General features: G+C 42.1%; 1 protein-coding gene across 11 annotated transcripts in view; it reads right to left on the bottom strand.

Moving 5' to 3' along the window:
* ATP11B (ATPase phospholipid transporting 11B (putative)) overlaps nt 1-19942 on the bottom strand; it is a 78102-nt gene that overhangs the window by 24041 nt on the left and 34119 nt on the right. For all 11 annotated transcript variants that reach the window (XM_033150728.1, XM_033150730.1, XM_033150723.1 and 8 more), the window contains exons 9-25: nt 18809-18873; nt 17015-17096; nt 15993-16143; nt 14521-14718; nt 13717-13875; nt 12763-12938; nt 11739-11807; nt 10078-10151; nt 9828-9931; nt 8867-9048; nt 7724-7927; nt 7311-7464; nt 6658-6760; nt 5221-5366; nt 3765-3824; nt 2955-3082; nt 1280-1418 (exon numbers count right to left, since the gene is read on the bottom strand). In XM_033150728.1, coding sequence (XP_033006619.1) covers nt 1280-1418; nt 2955-3082; nt 3765-3824; nt 5221-5366; nt 6658-6760; nt 7311-7464; nt 7724-7927; nt 8867-9048; nt 9828-9931; nt 10078-10151; nt 11739-11807; nt 12763-12938; nt 13717-13875; nt 14521-14718; nt 15993-16143; nt 17015-17096; nt 18809-18873 — 2194 coding nt within the window. The remainder of the gene's footprint in view (nt 1-1279; nt 1419-2954; nt 3083-3764; nt 3825-5220; nt 5367-6657; nt 6761-7310; nt 7465-7723; nt 7928-8866; nt 9049-9827; nt 9932-10077; nt 10152-11738; nt 11808-12762; nt 12939-13716; nt 13876-14520; nt 14719-15992; nt 16144-17014; nt 17097-18808; nt 18874-19942) is intronic.

The raw sequence follows: 19942 nt of genomic DNA, 5'->3' as shown, positions 1-19942 counted from the left end.
CAGTACTACAGAGTAAGGCTATGAATCAGAAAGGGGGGGAGAGATAGATAGGAGAGAGAGAGAGGCAGAGACATTCACAGAAAAACATTATCTCTTAGATTCAACCGTGCCAAAATTCTTGGTTAAAACCACTGTGTCCCATTCTACCGCAGATTTAAGGTTGCTTAAAAGGATCTCATGGAGAGGGGAAAGAAACTCTGCTTGCAGTGCAACTATGACCCATAACTAATAAGCATTTAGCCACAGCTGATGCATGGCCAAGCTCCTCCTTATCACTTGGCAGTGATTTTCATTGTGGCAGACGTGGACCATCAAAACCCTCAGTCTCACTTTCAGTGTGGGCAGGCTAGGAATGGCCTAGGAAGCAACCGAAAAAGGAGCGCCTGGAGGCTTGAATGGACTACTGAATTATTTTAGCTATGGTACCAAGGTTGCTGGCAACTGCCAGCAATAGGTGATTTTGCTGCAATGACATGAATCCCACAGAAACAAGTTGCTGAATTCTGTTCTGGGACACCAACACTAAATGCCACTCCCCGATCCTATGCATGCACAGACAAGGAGGAAAGCAGACACAACCCTCCTTCACTCCTAAATGGAAGGAATGTTATGACTAAGTTATAAACCCAGAAGTCCTTGTTCTGATAGCACTTCCCCCATAAACTAGCCAGGTAGCCTTAATGCAATTCCCAACCTCTCAACCCGCCTACATCCAATCTGTAATACAGGAAAGAGTAATGCAATCACCCCGTAAGGATTAGAGGGGATATATGTCAGCCCAATTAACACGGTTAAGCACTCTATAAAAGCATTTTGAGTTATTCGCCACCTTATCAAGGCACTGAGTGCATTGACATGGTGCTCCTCAAGTTGGGCAAGCCAACAGCATTTTTAACATTTCCAAACAACTGGACATAAGAGACTGGAGTAACCACCACATGATAAACACAAAGACCATTATGCTCTGCTATGAACTGGGCAGCCCAAGAACAAGATCTCTGCATTATCCACATGGAGGTACCCTCACATTATTCTTGTTTAAAGACCATATGCTTCTGCACACTTATAACAATGGCTGATTTAGCCCTGGCTGCATGAGAGGTCAAAGCCTACTTCTTCTCCACAGAAAATCATCTTTAAATAGTTTAAGACACCTATGGTTTAAATATGCCTGACAATGGTTTTGCAATCAACAGAACATTAACTTCCCAGAAATGTTACAGGTTATACCAAACAGGTGATTGTAATTTCTCTATCGTAAGTGTGCATTCTACCTTACCTGGCCATTTCCCAGCAATGAAGTGTCTTCTCCCATCAGAATATATGAGCCAAAGAAGAAAACAAAAGCATGGACAAATCCCAGGAAGGTCCAGTAAAGGAAAGGCTTAAAGCCCAAGTGGGCATTTTTACTGATGTCTCTGTAAAGGGAAAGGATACAAGACCTTTACTGCTACTTTACAATAAATAGAAAGCCCATTTTAATTCTGTATGCACTTGAGATACAATCACTATTGCATCATAGAGCACCTGTTCTGGTAAAACCATAAAAAATGTTCTCTAGCCACCTGAGATGCAATAGGATAAGCATCTGATAGCATTGCTGCAAAATAAAATGATGTATTGACCTTGTGGCCTCCAGGAACATTCCCCAATGAGCCAGTTTTCCCCATATGTCAAAACACAATTGGCTTGATTGATGGATTTATGGGAGCCAGGACTTAAACAAATATATTGACCTTTTAACAGATCAAGTAGTACATTTCAAGCTTTGAAGCCAGAGGGCTTCACGGGTTCTTAGCTTTTGCAGCTCTGTGGTGATGTGGCTCAGCCCAGTCTCTCAAATAAATCTCTTGGCATTCTCTAGCAAAATTCTTAAATTAACAAAATCTAGGATTCAAATGTTAAGGGTAGCGTCTCCTTAGTTTTCAGAATGGAATGGAAACATCTGTGACCGACCTCCCTCAACAAATGAAGGCAGCTAGCTATCCATCCTGACATTTGATTTTGAAGTTTGTACCACCATACCCGATTTGAAGAATGAAAAAGTACCATTGCAGGTTCAATAGTTTTCCAAGCCAAGAAAACTATTTTGCGTATTCCGAGTTTCATTCTGTCAGACAGATGAGAAGTTGTTCTGTCATACTAACAAAGAAGGGAGAGGGCAGCTTTCTGGTGTTCCCTGCACCAACACAAACGTTCCTGGACATTATTAAAAACTGACCTCGTGAGCATGTGGTTGCCTTATAGCAGGGGGTGGGGAACCTGTGGATCTTCCAGATGTTGCTGAACTACAACTCCCATCATCTCTCACATTTGGGACCATGCTGAGGCGGATGGGAGTTGCAGTTCAGCAACATCTGAAGGGCCAGGGGTTCCCTAGCCTCAGAGTTACAGTCTGACCCTTGGACCCATTTAGCCTAGTGTTGCCTCCCCTTCTTTGCAACAGTCTCAGCCCAGTCCTGCCGTCATAAATGGGAGGGGGCTAGACTGAGCAAGGAATCTTCCATGTGCAAACTATATACAGTGGTACCTGTGGTTACAAACTTAATTCGTTTCGGAGGTCCGTTCTTAAGCTGAAACCGTTCTTATCCTGAGGCGCACTTTTGCTAGTGGGGCCTCTGGTGCGCGATTTCCGTTCACATCCTGGGGCAAAGTTCACAACCAGGAGCAGCTACTTCCAGGTTAGCGGAGCTCATAACCTGAAGCATTCGTAACAAGAAGCGTTCGTAACCAGAGGTACCACTGTATTTGCTTTGACGACTGACTGTGGCTCATCCACTTTTCAGTTATTCAGTGTTCACAAGAAGAATATCTGCCAGTTACATGGAAACAAGCAGGCTGGGATCATCTAGTGCTGGTGTTTTTAACAGCTTATGGTGCCGCTGTTTTTCTACCACTTTTCTACCATTACTCATTTATTAAGCACAGCTGACCCACCAGGAGAGCATGCTTACCGATACAGCGTTGGCTTGCTGTGTAATACATGGGGATGCACGTGCTGCTCAAAAAGACTGTACATGAGGACTGGCAGGGAGGTGAAACAAATGTTGTACAAAGTCAGGTACACACTGTCATACAGAGTCTGAAATGCAGGAAAGGAGGGGAATTAGTGCTTCTGAAATGCAGAAACAGGAGACAGGACTTAAGAGTCAAAAGTGCTCAGTTGCGAGCAATTCAAAAGCCAGGTTTTATTTCTATAAAACCAAAAGGCATCCAGTTCTATAATGTCAAAGGCACACCACAAAACCAATATGCCCCCATTCCCTCACTGCAGCTTACTTACAGTGATGTTTCAAACCACAAGAACTAGTGAATGCTATGAGTTCATCATGCTCTAAATGTGTTCTTAGCTTCCTAGCACAAGTCTACCTCTTTTGAAGTTTCTCATAGACCCTAACACCTCAGAGAAAGGGAAAAGGTTGGCACCCAACCAACTGGTACAAAGATGGGTGTCACTTCACTTTGTGCATCTCTCATTCTGTAGTCTTTAAATGACCCTTGAGGCTATTTTCACATTGAAAATAAAAATCTTCCCCGCGGACACAGAAAAGTTCTTGTATATTTCTATGACTTTACAGATGATAATTTTAAAGGTAGATAGACAAAGGGGGGGTGGATAGAGAAGAGCAGTGATACCAAGATGTTACTTAAGGGTTATTTGGCTGTAGGAACAGCCATTCTGTTTTAGCTATCATATAATATAAAATATTCTATGCATGGGGGTGGGGTGAGGAACTGGAAGAAACATTCAAATGAATACTTACTTGTTGTGAAAACAAGCAAAAGAATTGATATAAAAACTGTGGTGTAATAAAGCACACATTCTGGAAAACAAAAAGTGAAGCAGAACCAGTTAAGCGACGAAGCAAATACAGCATATCACGGATATTGAAACGGGTCTGTCTAAGTTTATACAGACCACTAGCCATAATATTTAATTAGGAATCCTAGGGGGAACAGAGCAAATCCCAACCTTACACAGATTTTTAATCCTGGACACTATCAAATTCAGGATCAGGGTAATAAGATATAGCTAGCTAGGACACACTGGCTGGACTAAAAAGGAAAGTTCTAATGTGGGTAATATTCATGATACACTAAAATGCTTTACTGTGTCTCAGATACCATCATTTCCATTACCAAATAAAGAATCTCAGGTCCTAAGTGTACACTAGACTGAAGACTTAACAGCTCTCACAATTATGGTTTACAAATAGAGAGCAGGTGGATCCCCCCCCCCTTTGAGGGATCCCTCCTTCCTTGTCTATTGACCATGGTTTTTCATTATGTGTTCATCACATGGAAGCCAGTTACCTTGTAAAACTAGGTAAAGCATGATCACATCTTGTGCACAATGAACTTGCACAATTTCAACCTTGTGTGGTTGAAAACTGGCCAGCTCAAATCCTAAAAATTAATTGCACATGAGGCAGAGAGCTTAAAAGCTCCTTTTGCACTGGGTTTTCCCGGCGTGGAAAGAGCTGTTAAGCTCTCATACTTACTTCCTGGGCTCCAGGATGCGCTTGTGAGATCTTGCGAGAGCATCCCAGAGCCTGGAAAGCAAGCTGGAGAACTTAAAAGCTCTCTGCCTTGCTTAGAAAGTAAGGTTCACCATATGGGGGCAGTTCAAGTATATACACATTTTTGTGTAGTTGTGCCATCCCTGGAATGTAACCCCCGACCCATGACACAATACTACTGTACTGAAACTACCTGTTTTGCAAACCATGCCATTTAAATGACAATCATTTTCAGCTTGAATCCCAAGGGAAGTTACCATACTCTTGAATGAATGAATGGTTACCATACTCTTCTCCCATCTGCAAACCCCAAAAGGCTTATCTGGAAGACCAGAGGGCCTTCTTGAACAATGCAGGATGGAGCAAAAGAAGAAAAAGGAAAGTTTTCTTCTCTAACATAAGAAAGTTCCAGACTGAGTCAGTTAAAGGTATCTCAGCTCTGCCAATAAATGTTAAGAATGCAAAGTACCACGCTGAATATAATTGCATATTATAGCTTTGAATGATGTGTGTGGTAATGCAGAGTCATTAAAAGGCCAGCAGTGGATAACTTCTGAAGTTATGTGTTTGGTTAACAGAGGTCCTGTTTAGGTGTTTCTGAATGGTTCTTCCACCTGGAGCAGTTAACCTTAAGGAAGTACCATCAGAACAAAATGTTTCTAGCAATGGGAAGATGCAGTCATGATCTGCAGGGACTTACCTTGTAAAAAAAGTACTGTACAAGGGTTGCTATTCTAATATAATAAAGGTGGCCGTGGACCAAAAGTAATTTGGAAAGAAATTTAAATCTTGCAATTGCATAGTCACTGTTTCTTACAGCTTGTCTTCCTTCTTTACCCATAATACCTGTAATATATGGAGAACAAAAGAAAAATTAAGGTGACTTTATCACCTGCCCCCGAGGCATGCAAAAATCAAAGGCAGTAGCCTAAAACACAATAAAACTAACACACAACACCTGGAAAAATGACTAGAAGATAGTCAGGTCTTGCACGTGTAAGGCTGTGTTGTTCGTTGTTGTTGTTGTTATCTATTCTGGGGCTTTTAATAACAACAACAAGCCCATTAATGCTCAGTTCCTTACTGCAAGAATAAACTCAATTTATGTAGTGCAGGTTTCTAAAAAATCACTTGCCCATTGGTTTGGATTTGAAATAAAAAGGCCACATGTAATTAGCATCACTGTGTGAGAGCAAGTAGGCCAATAAAACTGAGGGCTTCTAATTTTTGCAAGAAAATACTGGCATTGTATTTTCTCTGTGCAAATGGTCTTCTAGAACTGATTCTGCCCAACTTTATGCACTGTCCTACAGATGCTGTAGTGCTACAGAAAAGGGCTGGTATTTTGAATTGTTGTGAGTGTGTATCAAATTGTATTAATTCATCAATGGTTTGGGGGTTGTTGTTGTTTTGCTTTATTTGTATGCTGCTGCATTTTTGATATTATTATAGTGATTGTGATGTTTGCTAATTTCCAATGCCACTGCCATTATTGTGAGCTGCTTTGAGCGCAATACAAACGTTAAATCAATGGATTGGAAAGCAAGCCAAGTGTCTCCAAAGGAAGAACACACAAACTGAAGTCACACGTATGCCTCCCCCCTTCTTTACATAGGTATTTCCCCAATTTTCTTTTTGGCGCCAGGAGCCTGAAGGTCAATCAAAGGGCTGCTTCTGCAGACTGGCATTTTCACCATCTGCTAGCCTCTTCCGTCACTTCCCTCTGGATGAAAGAACCTGGACTGGACCATATATTCCCAGGGTTCAGAAGACACTCCCCCCCCCCCAAGCATATCCTCCAAATCAGCCTTCCTCAAATGGGTGCCCTCTGGATGTTTTGCGCTACAACTCCCATCAGCCCAAGCCAGGCACCAGGTTGAGGAAGGCTGCCCTAAACTATATCATACCTTTGGCTTTAAAAATTGTAAGCCTCTTTAGAAGAAAACCTTGGCTAAAAGGGGAGCTATAAATACATTTTATATGTCATCCGTGTGCAAACAGAGCCTCTTGTTTATCCCCCAGGTCTTTCGTGCACAGAGCAGATACGTATCATAACTCCGCTTACAGAACGCAGGGAGACTCTGAAGACTTCAAAACAAAAAACCTAGATAGAACTGCACAACGAGAAGGCTCTTACCTATCCCAACATGAGCTTCCTGTATCATGCTCACATCATTAGCTCCATCTCCTATAGCTAACGTGATAGGCTTCTCTGGAGAGGTTTTCAACAGCCGCACAACCTGTACAGAAAAACAGGGTTTTAAAAAATGGAACCCCAAGCTTTTGGGGTTGTTTTTTTTTTTTGGTTTTGGAGCTGCTCAAATAACAAAATGCCATTAGCATAGTCAGTAGGCAGGACAGTGATTAAGAATCCACCAAAGCTTGCATACATAAAAAAAAAATACTTGAAGCTCCTTGGGGTAAGGACCTACCACCTCTGTTCTCCGGGAACAGATTAAGGGAGTAATGTATTATTGGATGGTAGCTGGAAGTCTAATTTTTGATGCCTAGAGTAAGAATGTGGACTGTAATGTTTTTGTATGTTTCAGACTTGCTCTATAACCATTCAAGTGTGAGAGACTGCACCAGTATAGAGTACTTGAATGGGAGATAGGAAGGGAGTGGCTATGCGGTTGTTTGGCTTTCATACAGTCTATTAGCAAGGCATTGAATAAAAGCATTGAATAAATAACAGAGGATGCTATAAGTGTTGAGGGTGCCTCCACAGCAGATCCACAGCTGCCAGATGCCCCTACAACAGTCCCACCTTTAAAAACCAGAGCAAATTACCTTTGCTTTCTGCAGAGGCGCCATGCGACAGCACAGGACGGCAGAGCAATTTCTGCAGACTTCCATGAAGAGCTTCTCATGCTGCCTGAGTGCGAGGGAGAGGCTGGTCCCGTCCACCACCAGCCCATGCTGGATTACATGGTCCTCCTCTATTCTAACAAGGGAAGGAGGAAATGTTACTGCTTGCTATCCATTCCTCACCCCGCCCCCTTTTTGTGAAGACCAAATCCTCAAAAGAACCTGAAGGACAAAGATTCCTTCTCCCTTCCCAAAGCAACAGGCTTGTTAGCATCAGGTGAAGAGTCATGCAGCAAAGATGGGAGATGCAAAGCGACTGGTTTATTTATGTATCGAGAGAGTTCTGCATTAAGAGCTGTTAACGTTATCTACCCAGACACGGCACAGCATTTTACCTTCTGGCTAGCTGCCTCAGCTGCTCTGCACACGTACTGTCTGATTTGTGCTGCACAAGTTCCAGGATGTTCATGGTTCTATGGAAGTGTCCGCAAGATAAACTGACATTGACAGCGGTTTCATGCTTGTCACCAGTGAGCACCCACACTTTAATTCCTGCCAGTCGGAGCGCTTCTATGGTTTCTTGGACTTTGTCTTGGAGTCTGAAAGTAAAACAAGCCATCCTCATCAACAATGCTACAACTGATTTCTTTATGATTATAATGTGTCTCACTGTGCTTGATTTAGTCTGGTTTCGCTAAACAATCCCTGTTCTCAAATCACCGGAAGAGTTATTCTAGAAATGCTCTGGCTTCTGAGATTATCCTATCTGCAGTCCGCACACTCTCAAGCATACCTTTTCCAACCACAAATGTTTAAAAACCCTCCACAAATTCTCATTACGCTGAATTCCAGTTTTAATACCAAGTTCAGTGCTTTGTTTCAGGCTCCAGTAGAGCTTATAATGTACATTATATATGTATATTATGTATATAATACCTGCACTAGCTTCAAGAGGCACCCATTATCTTAGGCTTCTACACCAAGCCTTTACACACCTCAATTTTAAACATTTGTATTTAGTAACCTACTTCACCAAATTCAATGAATGCTCATGCCTGCTACTGAAGTGGTCAGAGGACAATCCCAAGGGGGACTATTGCCAGGCATTTTTTCTAGTGTAAGGCTGGCTGGCACAAGGTATATAGCACAGCCACACAATTATGATCCAGCCACTGAACACCTAAGGTTTTCATGCCGAGAGCATTGATTTCAGCCCGATACATAGAACCTGCATGCTGCCTATTCACTTCCCAAGATAGTATGGAGTTCAGAGCGAAGCTACTGCACTCGCAACTACAGAGGCAATGGCCCTAACTGTACTCTCTTGCATTCTGAGAAGGTGAGAAGCATCACAGACTCTGGCTACATGCACATAGCTTACCATGGCACATTATGTGATTGAGGGGTGGGATATATGCTCAGATCACCCCCACAGGAAGGGAACCAACCCCCAATTTGCATGGAACGGATTAATTTGCAAGCTGCCCTGCAGTGGGCAAAAGTCCCACATCTGAATAATTAGCTCAGGTAGCACATACTTGTCTTCCACTCCTGTAGCTCCAAGTAGTTCCAGGTCATTTTCTATAAAGTTATACACCTCTGACAATCGCTCTTCCCGCTGTTGTAAAGCGGTTTTTGCCTCAAAAAGGCGTTTTTCAACTTCCTGATACTCCTTAGCGGTGAATTTTCTGTAAGCTACACACAGAGTTCTTAATCCTTTCTGTGAAAAGCAAAAAGGGTTACTTCAGCATTAGGCAGGCTCACAGCTGACATCCATCAGATTTTTAAATGATTTACTGTTTTTACAAGCTGGGTGGTGACCCATTCTGTACTTTACTCTCTTTCACATACTTTGCATTGGTTTTGTTCGTCACTGTGGTGTTAAACGAGATCTTGTACACGGCATATATTTTATATGTGTTTGCGGTACAGAAATAAATAAATCATTGACATCCAGAGACCTATTGTTGCTGCCCCATATCTTGTAATAAACAAAATGAAGAGAAAGGGTAGGAAGAGCATCTGAAGGACAAAAGCAATGCAAAAGCCAATTCCACAATACAACTGGTTGACCATAATCTGTAGGTGCTCTGGGCAAGGCTGCTTTCATTCTATTACTATTCAGATTCAAAAATGGGATAGCCCCCATGTCACTGCTCTGGCCTCTCGCAAGGGAGTGGCACTTTTTCAAAGCGTTCACATCATGGGTATGACTGTGGCCATAGAAGCCTATCAGCAGGGAGTAGCTGACACAAATTCAACTTTTACACAACCCTGCCTGGGTGTCTGAGCTCACAAGCCCCTGAAGGAGACAGCAAGGGGCGGGGAATCCCCCATGTACGAATCAGCTCTTAGTCCCACATTGAACAGTCATCAATCTTCTGTATCTGTAAATCATTTCTGTCAACCACAGCTCTAACTGGTTCTCAAGTTTAGCAGAAGTTTTACATAGATCTACTAGCAAATTTTAAAGAAAAGCAAAAAAACACTTGTACCTACCAAAGCAAATTCATCCACATGAATTCTGGTTTTTTCTACCTCTCCACTTGTACTGCGAGGAAGAATAACGGATTCTGCACCTTTGGTGAATAAGAGCTTCTCACCTGCAAAGAAACAGATTTAAGTCAAGTGCTTACAGTTCATAGTAACCTGTTCAGCATCCTGAAGAGTCCCCAACAAGGAAACTGATGCAGGAATTTTTGGTTAAAAAGCAAGGTAAGAAGCAATAAATATGCATGATGTTTCTTACCTGATGGGCTTTCTACAATTACGCTCATCCTTCTGCGATTTGCATCAAACGCCAAAACATGTAGTAATTTGTACCTTCAAAAGGGAAAGATCATGTTTACAGTATGTATTAAAAACTGCAGGCAAAAATATTAATATTACTTGTTAAACCTAACAAAGAGTCTTGTAGCACCTTAAAGACTTAACAAATCTATTACGGCACAAGCTTTTGTGGACCGTACCATAATAAGTTTTGTTAGTTACTTAAGGTACTCAAGACACTTGCAGTTTGCTGCCCAAAACTAAGGCAGCTACTCCTCTAGAAACTGTTGAATCTAAAGAACCACAAGGGCTACAGAAAACTACATGCCCGCTGCTGCGCTGAGGCTGGAGAAAAGCAGCAGCATTCTCCTAGCTCAGAGACTGGGTGGATGCAGGGACAGGGAGCAGCTTTTAATCCTCAAACATGGATGAGGTGCCGAGACTCAAGGGGCAGGTGGAGAGAAAGAGAATATGTGTACAGAAACAAGCATGTTTCTAGATATAATCCTTCTACCAAAGCTCTTCCATTTATCTAGTCTACGTTCCTTGTGTTTTCAGAATTCCTTTCCTTCGGAGGAACTCAATTTAGGACCACACACTTCTCTTCATTGTATATTAGAATATACACTTTGAAAAAACAGAATGTTCGCTACATATTTATCCGAACGTGTTTTAAAACACTGGAATGTTTTAAAGCTGTAACCTGTCAAGCAACAGTTAAAAGCAACAAGCTTCTAGTGCGTGGCTTATGAAGAGCCATTGCCAATCAGACAAGAATGTATCTGAGACCGACATACAGCTATCATATTTTCAAGCAAACACATTATATAACTGGCATTACCCCCCCCCCATGCAGTTGCAATGTATCATAGATAATGACTAAATAAGCTAACTATGGTGTGGATATTGCAATCAAATCTGCCTTCAGGCCTGCCTCCATTTGTCATTTGTGAATAATAATACATAACTGGACAAATTGATCAATAGGCATAATAAGTCCAACCAATGGCCCATCTAACTAAGTCTTGTTTAACCTCCACCCTAATATATAAGAATCTATAACTGGAAATGCCAGAGACAGAACTTGGATGCCCAATGAGTTTCAGTTAAACTTAAAAATGGAAAGCGTACTGCTGGTGGTCAACAAAAGAGGTTTAAAGACTGTCTCAAGGCAAATCTTAAAAAAAAATGTAGTATAAACACTGACAACTGGGAAACACTGGCCTGCAAGCTCTCCAACTGGAGAACAGCCTTTACCAAAGGTGTCATGGGCTTTGAAGACACTCGAACTTTGGACGAAAGGGAGAAATGTGCTAAGAGGAAGGCTTGCTTGGCAAACCCTCACCGTGATCAACTCCCACCCAGAAGCCTATGTCCCCACCGTGGAAGGACGTGTGGATCCAGAACTGGCCTCCACAGTCACTTATGGACTCACTGTTAAAACCGTGTTTATGGAAGACAATCTTACTCAGCTACGAGTGATTGCCAAAGAGAGTTCTCCTCTGAGATTAAAGGCAAGCCAATTAAACTGCTCTTTGCTAAGAGGGCATAATGCAGATTAGTTTGATATATCAAAACTGATTGAGACACCTTACAGAATCTTAGCAGTCTGAGAAACATTATTACTGCTTAATTACTGACCTTTCTGGCTTTCCACAGCTTTTAAGCTCCATACTTTCTGCACTTGCTCCAGTAAACACAACACCAACCCTTCAACATTTGGAAGAAAGAAGTCAGTTTTAAAAAGTGTCCTCATGAAAACAATTTGCTTGGATAATACCAAAAAGCATTACACTGCCCCGCCCCAGCAGGAACAATCAGCTTAGAAAAAAAGATTTTAAAGAAGAATTATAGTCATTGTACAAGCAGTCGTGATTCCAGACATAGAGCTAATCAGTAATACTTCTTAATTTCCCCTTCTGTGTCAGTGGCCACTAATCGAGCTCAGTGATCATTGAGCTGTTTGGGGTTGGTATTCTTTTTCTAACTTTTTCCCCCTAACATTTTTTCTGCAAATCTTTTGGTTCCTCTAAATATCATGGTACTTCTACTTCATTACCTGTATTGGAAAATTATTGTTTTATTATTTATTACTTTTATATTATTTCAATACAGTACACTTTGTCCCATCAATGAAATGGTCCATATAATTTAAAACATCTAACAATACCCCCCTCTGTATATATTTGTGTATATATCATACAAAAAAGTATCAGTGGCTGACATTCCAGCTGACCTTGTCTCAAAAGCACCTTTTCATTAAAGGAAAGTGACCAATGAGAAAGGGATATAGCTTGAAGAGGAAACAAAGGGGCTAAAAGTCACTGCTACCTTCCTGCCAGAGATCTGGCCTTGTGCAAAGTTCCTCTGGATGACGACCTTGAGTCACTGCCGCTGGACTACTTCATTATGCACAGCTGCTCCAGGGGCCCCATGAGATGTTAAAGAAAGTCATAGTCTCTACCATGACAGACTGGCACTCCAATAGCTACACTTGCTTTATAAGCTAAATCAAGGAAAGGCAAAAAGCTTGTTTCATCACTCTCATTGCTCTTCCCCTGCACTTCCGGGCTCAACGGGACAAACAATGCAAGTTTCAACTTCTCCAGCGTTGCCATTTTTTGCCTGCTAAATAATGCACAGAACCTTGGCTTTTAATCCTCACCTGCGGGCAGCTTCGACTAAAGCCTTTTCATCTGGGGAGGAGGCATAGTACTCCAGCTGAGAGGATATGCCATTGCTACGCCAAGGACTATCACAAATGCCGTCAGTTTGGTCATTATTAATCTGCACTGTGTGACAGAGGCAAACAGCTTTCAGGAAGATTTCTTCCTCTTCCGTCTGTTTTTAAAATATGAAGACAAAACATGGTATTAATACAGGTTAACAAAAAATTGACAAGCAACTCTTTTTATTCTTCTCTAAAGAAAGGAATTACTAAAACCTGCAGAATTTTCAGACCAAAAGGGAAGAGAGGCAACTTCTCAGCAAACAACATGATCACTTTCTTCTCCAGAACCCTAAGACTGTGATACTTGCCTACTGGAAAAATCTAACATGGCATCATAAAATATCCTAAGTGCTGCAGGGTTATAGTGGATCCGCATCTTACAGCTAACATGGTGCTACCAATCCTTTGCAGCGGTGGTATTATGAGCTCGGGCAATACACAAGGCAACATTTCATAAAATCCAGAAGTCTCTCTCACACAAAAATGAGTCGAGGATGCACAATGTATACAGTCGCTCTTGCTAAAGGTTGCACTCCTATGCAGCACTTACTTGGGGTAAAGCCCCACTGCAAGAAATCAGATTTGCTTCCAAGCAAGAACATGGAAAGGCTCAAGATGCCTGACTGCAATCCAATGAAACTTAACTTGGAAAATGTCCCATGGAACACTGTTCGAAGTAAGCATGCACATCATCTGGCTGTTCTCCCCATATAAACAATTCACTGTCCCTCAAAAAAAAGCACCTAAACCTCTGCTCAACAATCATTCAATTCTCCTACTGAACACTTCATTAAATCCCTTTTGCAACACAATCTTGAGGAGTGTTAAGCTACTTAACCAGAATATTACATGAGACATTAATCAATTATAACTGGGAGAAAACCTTACCAGTCTAGGCTGTATTCCATCTGGAAAATCCTCAATCAGCCCTTCCGGAACCAGTTTGCCATTGATCTCTTGGTACTTTATACCATTAATGGAACATTCCCGAAACTGCATCACATTTTCAGTTAATGTACCAGTTTTATCTGTAAACACATACTCCACCTATGGTAAATTGAGAAGAGAGATAAGGAAAATAGGTTTAGCTGCAGTGAAACCAAGTTTGTCTGTTCCCCCACCTGCACACAAAATGTTGATGTGGTCTGTAGGACATAGGGCTGAACCGAGAGCGGTACTCAAATCCCACTACATAGCAAAAGGCTGGGGAAAAGGCACTCTCTAACCTACTGTTTATAAAAGTACTTTCTTTTGTCTATCATGAATCGCTCAACACTGTTGACCTAACAGACAAACATGCATCAAGATAACACAATGTGCTATACAATTTGTTCTACCATCAGTAAGTAATAAAAAGAATCGAGGCACTATTGCATCACATTGAAGCCCCAACCCACAGCAACTATAAAGCCCATCAAATTCTCTCTGGTCTCAGAGATTTCTACACATTTTCTAAGGGGTAGAAAACAGCTTTTTAAAATTAAAGTTCTCAAGATAATGAATGTCAGTTCAAAATTCTGCACCTTTCCCATGCTTGTGTGAATTGTGCATCACTCTGCTTATAGGTAATGCAAGGTGAGTACACAAAATCACTGATCAGCAACAAATTTAGAATAAATTCAGCAGGTACTGGAATTATAGACTGTTCTGAACCTGGGTGGGGGAAATCATATTGAAACATCCATTCTATACCTGTCCCAGCTCTTCATTGAGATCTGAAGTATTCACTTGGGCCTTCTCATTTGTTTCTTCATGATAGAGGTCAAGATCCCAACCAATAAAAAAAGATCCTAGAAATTTCTGCATCTCAACAGTCACGTACAGTGAAATGGGAATAATGAAGTTGTAAAGGACCAGGAAAGCAAGGAAATCTGAAATAAATCTCAGAATCTGAATGAGAAAGAGAGAGAAACAGTATTCACCAAACTGAAAGTGAAACATATTTATTTAAGAATAAACATCATTGCAAAATGCCCCGCTGTCCTTTAGTCACATTAATTATAAACTGGACAGTGCAACACCTCCTTCGAAAAGCTAACCTTTCTGTTTGGGTTGATATGAAAGTTTTGAACTGGGATGATTATTTTGTTTTTATTTTATTTAGGTTACAGTTACATCCCACCATTTCTTCAGATAGCTTTGAGCGGCATCCATGGTTGCTCCCCCCCCCCCAATCTTTTATCTACAATGCAACCATGTGAGGTCAGTTAGTCTGAGAGATAGCGACAGAACCAAGATGACCCAGTACGCTTTGTTGTGGTTCAGTCAGGAACAGAACTCAATTCTCTGCAATGTAAGCCAAACCACTGTGCCACATCTTAAAATATACCTTTGCTATAAAATACTGGGCCCTTTGCAAACTGCCACCTAGGATGCAATGCACCATTTTCCTAGGAGATCCTTTTGCAGTACTAACTTCATAGGCCAAAACACCTCTGTAGACTTAGCTAGCGCATGCACAAACCAATGCCAGTATCAGTTACTCAGTGTGCAAAATGGCTTATAACAACGGGATGTTTCTCACACTTGGGAAACTTTCATACTGGCGCTGTTCCCTAGAAGTGAAGACAAGCAATCTCTGAGCAAGTAACTGTCAAACCAGCAAGACTACATCCCTCTAGTACTAAGGCAAGGAAGCATGGGGAGGGGGAGAATCACCTAGAATCTACACTAATAAAGTGAAAGTGTCTCTGCGTCCAGTCCCTGTGTCCGTGGGATTGCGCTACTGCGCATGTGCCCCACGGACAGCCGTTGGGACTTGGAACGCAAAGACTTCGGGCGCCGCGTGCCACTCAGTGACCCCGAGAGCAACTACGGCGCCTACCAGGTGGGAGCAAGGGAGCGCAGGGGCCCCGGTATCTCCAAGGGATCGAGCAGAAACCACCAGGCGGCTCTTTCCTGGGGGCGGCCCAGCCATGAAGCATGGCGGGCGAGGCAGAGAGAGAGCTGGCGGGCGGAACAGAAAGGCCGTGCGGAGAGGGAGCCGGGGGGACCCATGGCGGGAGCGAGCGCGGCCGGGCGGAAGACCGGAAGGTAACCGAGGGAGCACGGGCGGAAGCGAAGCGGCGGAGGAGAGCGACGGAAGAGACGGCGGAAGGAATGTTCTAGCGTCTGTTAATTTAACGGGTTTAAAGCACTAGTGTGCACATAATTTTACACTGTACCTTGCTGCTGTTTCTTTCATGATCAGTTTGCTGGTTATACCAAGGCTCATGCCACTTTTCTTCAGACTGCCAGGCATATTTCAATATTGTACTCAAGATTGCTTCAAAGAGGAGGATTATTAGATAGATAATCAAAAAGGAATTCATAGACCTAAGGAAACAAAATTGGTGGGTGCCAATTTAATGCACAAATACCCACAGGATGGCAATATCCCTGTGAAAAATAGCTTCATTAGCAAGCATGGAAGACTGGGCACAATTTAAACACAACCATACACTGCTCCAAAAACACATCCCCATGCATGTTTGTGGATGGAGATAAAAGCAACTCCAGTTTAAAAATAAGAGGGCGATTCGGTCACTGCGTGAATATGACCTTTTAGTTTGTAGCCAAAGAGGTCAAAATTGCCCACAGCAGAGGAAGATTATCTTGCTCAGGACAGAAGAAAGGAAGAACTGTTCAGTCTTATGTTCCCCTCCTGTTTCTAACCATCTCTGGTTGCGCAAGAACAACGCTGCCCTTCCCTATGATGAACAGGGTATGCAAAGTCAGGAGGAGAAATCCTCTGCTCCCAACCTAGGTAGGAAAGGGACTGGAAAGACAATATGGCTATGGGGGAGTTTGGAAAGGACAGGCTCATTAAGCAGAAAGTGCAGTAAAGCAAATCCTTGGAGAGTGAAGGGCAAGTAGACACGGCTGATCGGTCTTAGAATACTCTGGACTATGTCAAATATTGTTGTTGTTGTTGTTGTTGTTTAGTCATGTCCGACTCTTCGTGACCCCATGAACCAGAGCACGCCAGGCACTCTTCACGTCAAATATAGAAGGCCCAATTCTCATGTCATTTCCCAGCACGACACCTCAGTTCTCTTCAAAAACTTAAAGAGATTACAATAGGATTATTTTTCCATTCCCCCGAAAATTAGCACTTAAAACTTCCAGTTTTGCAGCTTACAATACCCGATGAGAAGTTTTAAAGCATTACAATTTCCCAGTTAGTGAAAATCTGCAGGACACATACTTTTCTACTGCTGATCGTTTCTGTGATTTACTCTTGTAATTTAATGCCATCTTCGTCTCCATTCCTGTATACACTGCAACACCTACAACAAACAAAATCGATGTTTAGACTTGGTATCTGCAGCATGTGCTGATTAAAAAAAAAGCAGGGTGCTATTTTTATCGTTGTGACTGCCAGTGCAAAGCCATACAAGAAACATAAGATTTGTAGCAATACTCTGTTATGAGAAACTGTGGGCTTGTTCAGATACAAAGCTAAATCCCAGCTTAGCGTCATGAGAACTAGCTGCAGTGAGCCCCTGGGTTATACACTCACTGCTACCACCACTGCCTCCCCAACACCGGCAACAGCTGTAAGGAGGCATTTGAGAGTTGTTGCTTCTGTTTTAACTGCAGCTTGTTTTGCCATCCCAAACTATGGACAAACTGTCACTCACTATGCTTAGGGAAAAACCAACTGCTAACTGTTGTTTATGAAGCTGTTTTATTTCAACTAATTTTTGTTAATCTTAACTATAATCTGGACTAACCATTGCTTACGATGAACTGTGATGCATCTAAATCGAAGAAGCAGCCGCTGCTTTTCTCATGGTCACGCCAGAAGGGTAAAACAGGCCTGCCTTGTACAAAGTTATGTCCAAACACAGCAAATTTAAGTCCTATTGTGAGCTTTTTCTGAAATCTGTGCTAATATCAATTATACAAGGGGTATATGAAATCCGTTAACCATAAAGTTTTAAGTCGTGGAATTTCCTCCCTGAAGAGTTGTGTCTAGCATTTTCATTAAGCAGTTTGTGTTAAACACTGAAGATGGACTTCTTTACTAAGGCTTTTGACCCCAGAGAGAGGGATTTTTAGGACCCAGCCTACTCTTGTGACTGCCATTTGTTTTCAACTGTTTTTAATATTGTCTTTTAAATTGCTGCAACCCACCCCGAGACTTTATGGTGAAGGGCAGGGATTACATCAAAGTATTAATTATCATTATTATTACATTTCATCTAATATACTGCAGTTGCACTTGAAATCTGCTTTGAAAGTAATAGCCACCTAAGTCAAATGCTCCACAAAACTGCACCAGCTTTTTCACTCTTTGAAACATGCTTGGGAAACAGCTGGTCAAGCATATAACCACCAGGGTATTAATTAAGGCATTCCAAATGGAGATATGCTGGTTTTGCAACATCTTCATTGACTTTCAGTTGGTTTCAGAGTCCAATTCAAGGTGCTGCTTTTGCCCTTTAAAAGCCCTATATTGTTTGTGTCCAGGATACGTCAAACTATCTTTTCCTAAGGGGCTCTGCTCTGTATTCACCCACAGAGTCAAAGTATGGTTGGCAGAGTCAGAATCATGGTACCTGGGACAGGGTCATCTCTGCAATGGCAGGAAGTCTGTGGAACTCCTTTCCCGAGGGACCAACTCCAACCTTTCTGTTAGCTTTTAGAAGCCAGACAGACATTTTATTCTAAAAGAAGGCTTTGGGGGGGGGGGTGGTAACTGCATTTCTGGTTGATGGGTCTGCTGGGTTTCTGCACATTTAGTCTGTGACTATTTTAGCAGACTGCAGAAACTGTTCATTAATAATTATGGGTGTGGGCCCTTAAGCCATCCTGATTACTCAGGCTATGCTGGCAAATGGCAACGCCAGTGGCCTAGTCAAAGTGAGAGTGGGAAGATGATTCAAGGTACACCAAGGTGCCCCCCTCTGACTGACACTCAGGAGGTAAGTACATTCTGGGGACCCTGCCTCAAGAATCTTTGAGCAATTCGTGAAATACTTATGTGGTTACAAACCAAAAATTTCTTTGGTGTTTTTCAATCTTGCTCCACGAAGTAACAGACTTTCGGGTCCAAGAGGTCTGAAAAAGAAAGAGGTTAATTTTTATGTTGACAGAACACAATATATCAACAGCCATTTGCTTAGATGTCCACTCCACCAATTCCAAAAGGAAACTTGCACCAAACGAGGATATAAAACAGGGATAAAGCTAAGGTTCATTCAAGGTGAAGAGAGCTATGCGTGACATTTCATCCTTGGTTAAGAGCCAAATAGAACAGGTAACATTCCTATTACAGGTAGGTAGCCGTGCTGGTCTGCCATAGTCAAAACAAAATAAAATAAAAAATTCCTTCCAGTAGCACCTTAGAGACCAACTAAGTTCGTTCTTGGTATGAGCTTTCGTGTGCATGCACACTTCTTCGGATACACTGAAACCAGACCCTTAAATATAGTGAGGGAGTGGGGAGGGGTATTACTCAGAAGGGTGGTGGGAATGGGTGATCGGCTGATAGGTGTGGAAAACCTGTTGACTCTTAACGACTGCAATTGGTCTTCCAGGGAAAGGCAAGGGGTGAGATGGCTAAAGATAGCTTTGTCATGTATGAGATAAGAATCCAATGTCTTTGTTCAGACCAGGTTTCTCCATGGTTTTAAGTTTGGTGATTAGTTGCAATTCAGCCACTTCTCTTTCCAGTCTATTTCTGAAATTCCATTGTATTAAGACAGCTACTTTGAGATCTTTTATAGAATGTCCTGGGAGATTGAAGTGTTCTCCTACTGGTTTCTCTGTCTTGTGATTCCCGATATCAGATTTATGTCCATTTATCCTTTGGCGTAGGGTTTGGCCTGTTTGTCCAATATAGAGAGCTGAAGGGCACTGTTGGCATTTGATTGCATACACAATGTTGGAAGATGAGCAATTAAATAGTCCTGAGATGGTATGTTTGATGTTGTTGGGGCCAGTAATGGTGTTGTCCGGGTTTATGTGGCAGCAAAGAAACAGAAGATGGAATGGGGAGGGAGGGGGTGGAGATATACACTGCAGTTAAGATCGCTTGTTCATAAAAGGGGCTAGGACAAGTTAATGGAAGACTGCCCTCGATAGTATTATAGTATACTATAGTATACTATATAGTATTGATAGTAAT

This window comes from Lacerta agilis, chromosome 5 (assembly GCF_009819535.1).
Source record: "Lacerta agilis isolate rLacAgi1 chromosome 5, rLacAgi1.pri, whole genome shotgun sequence".
NCBI lineage: Eukaryota > Metazoa > Chordata > Lepidosauria > Squamata > Lacertidae > Lacerta > Lacerta agilis.
This window is presented reverse-complemented; position numbering and strand designations above follow the sequence as displayed.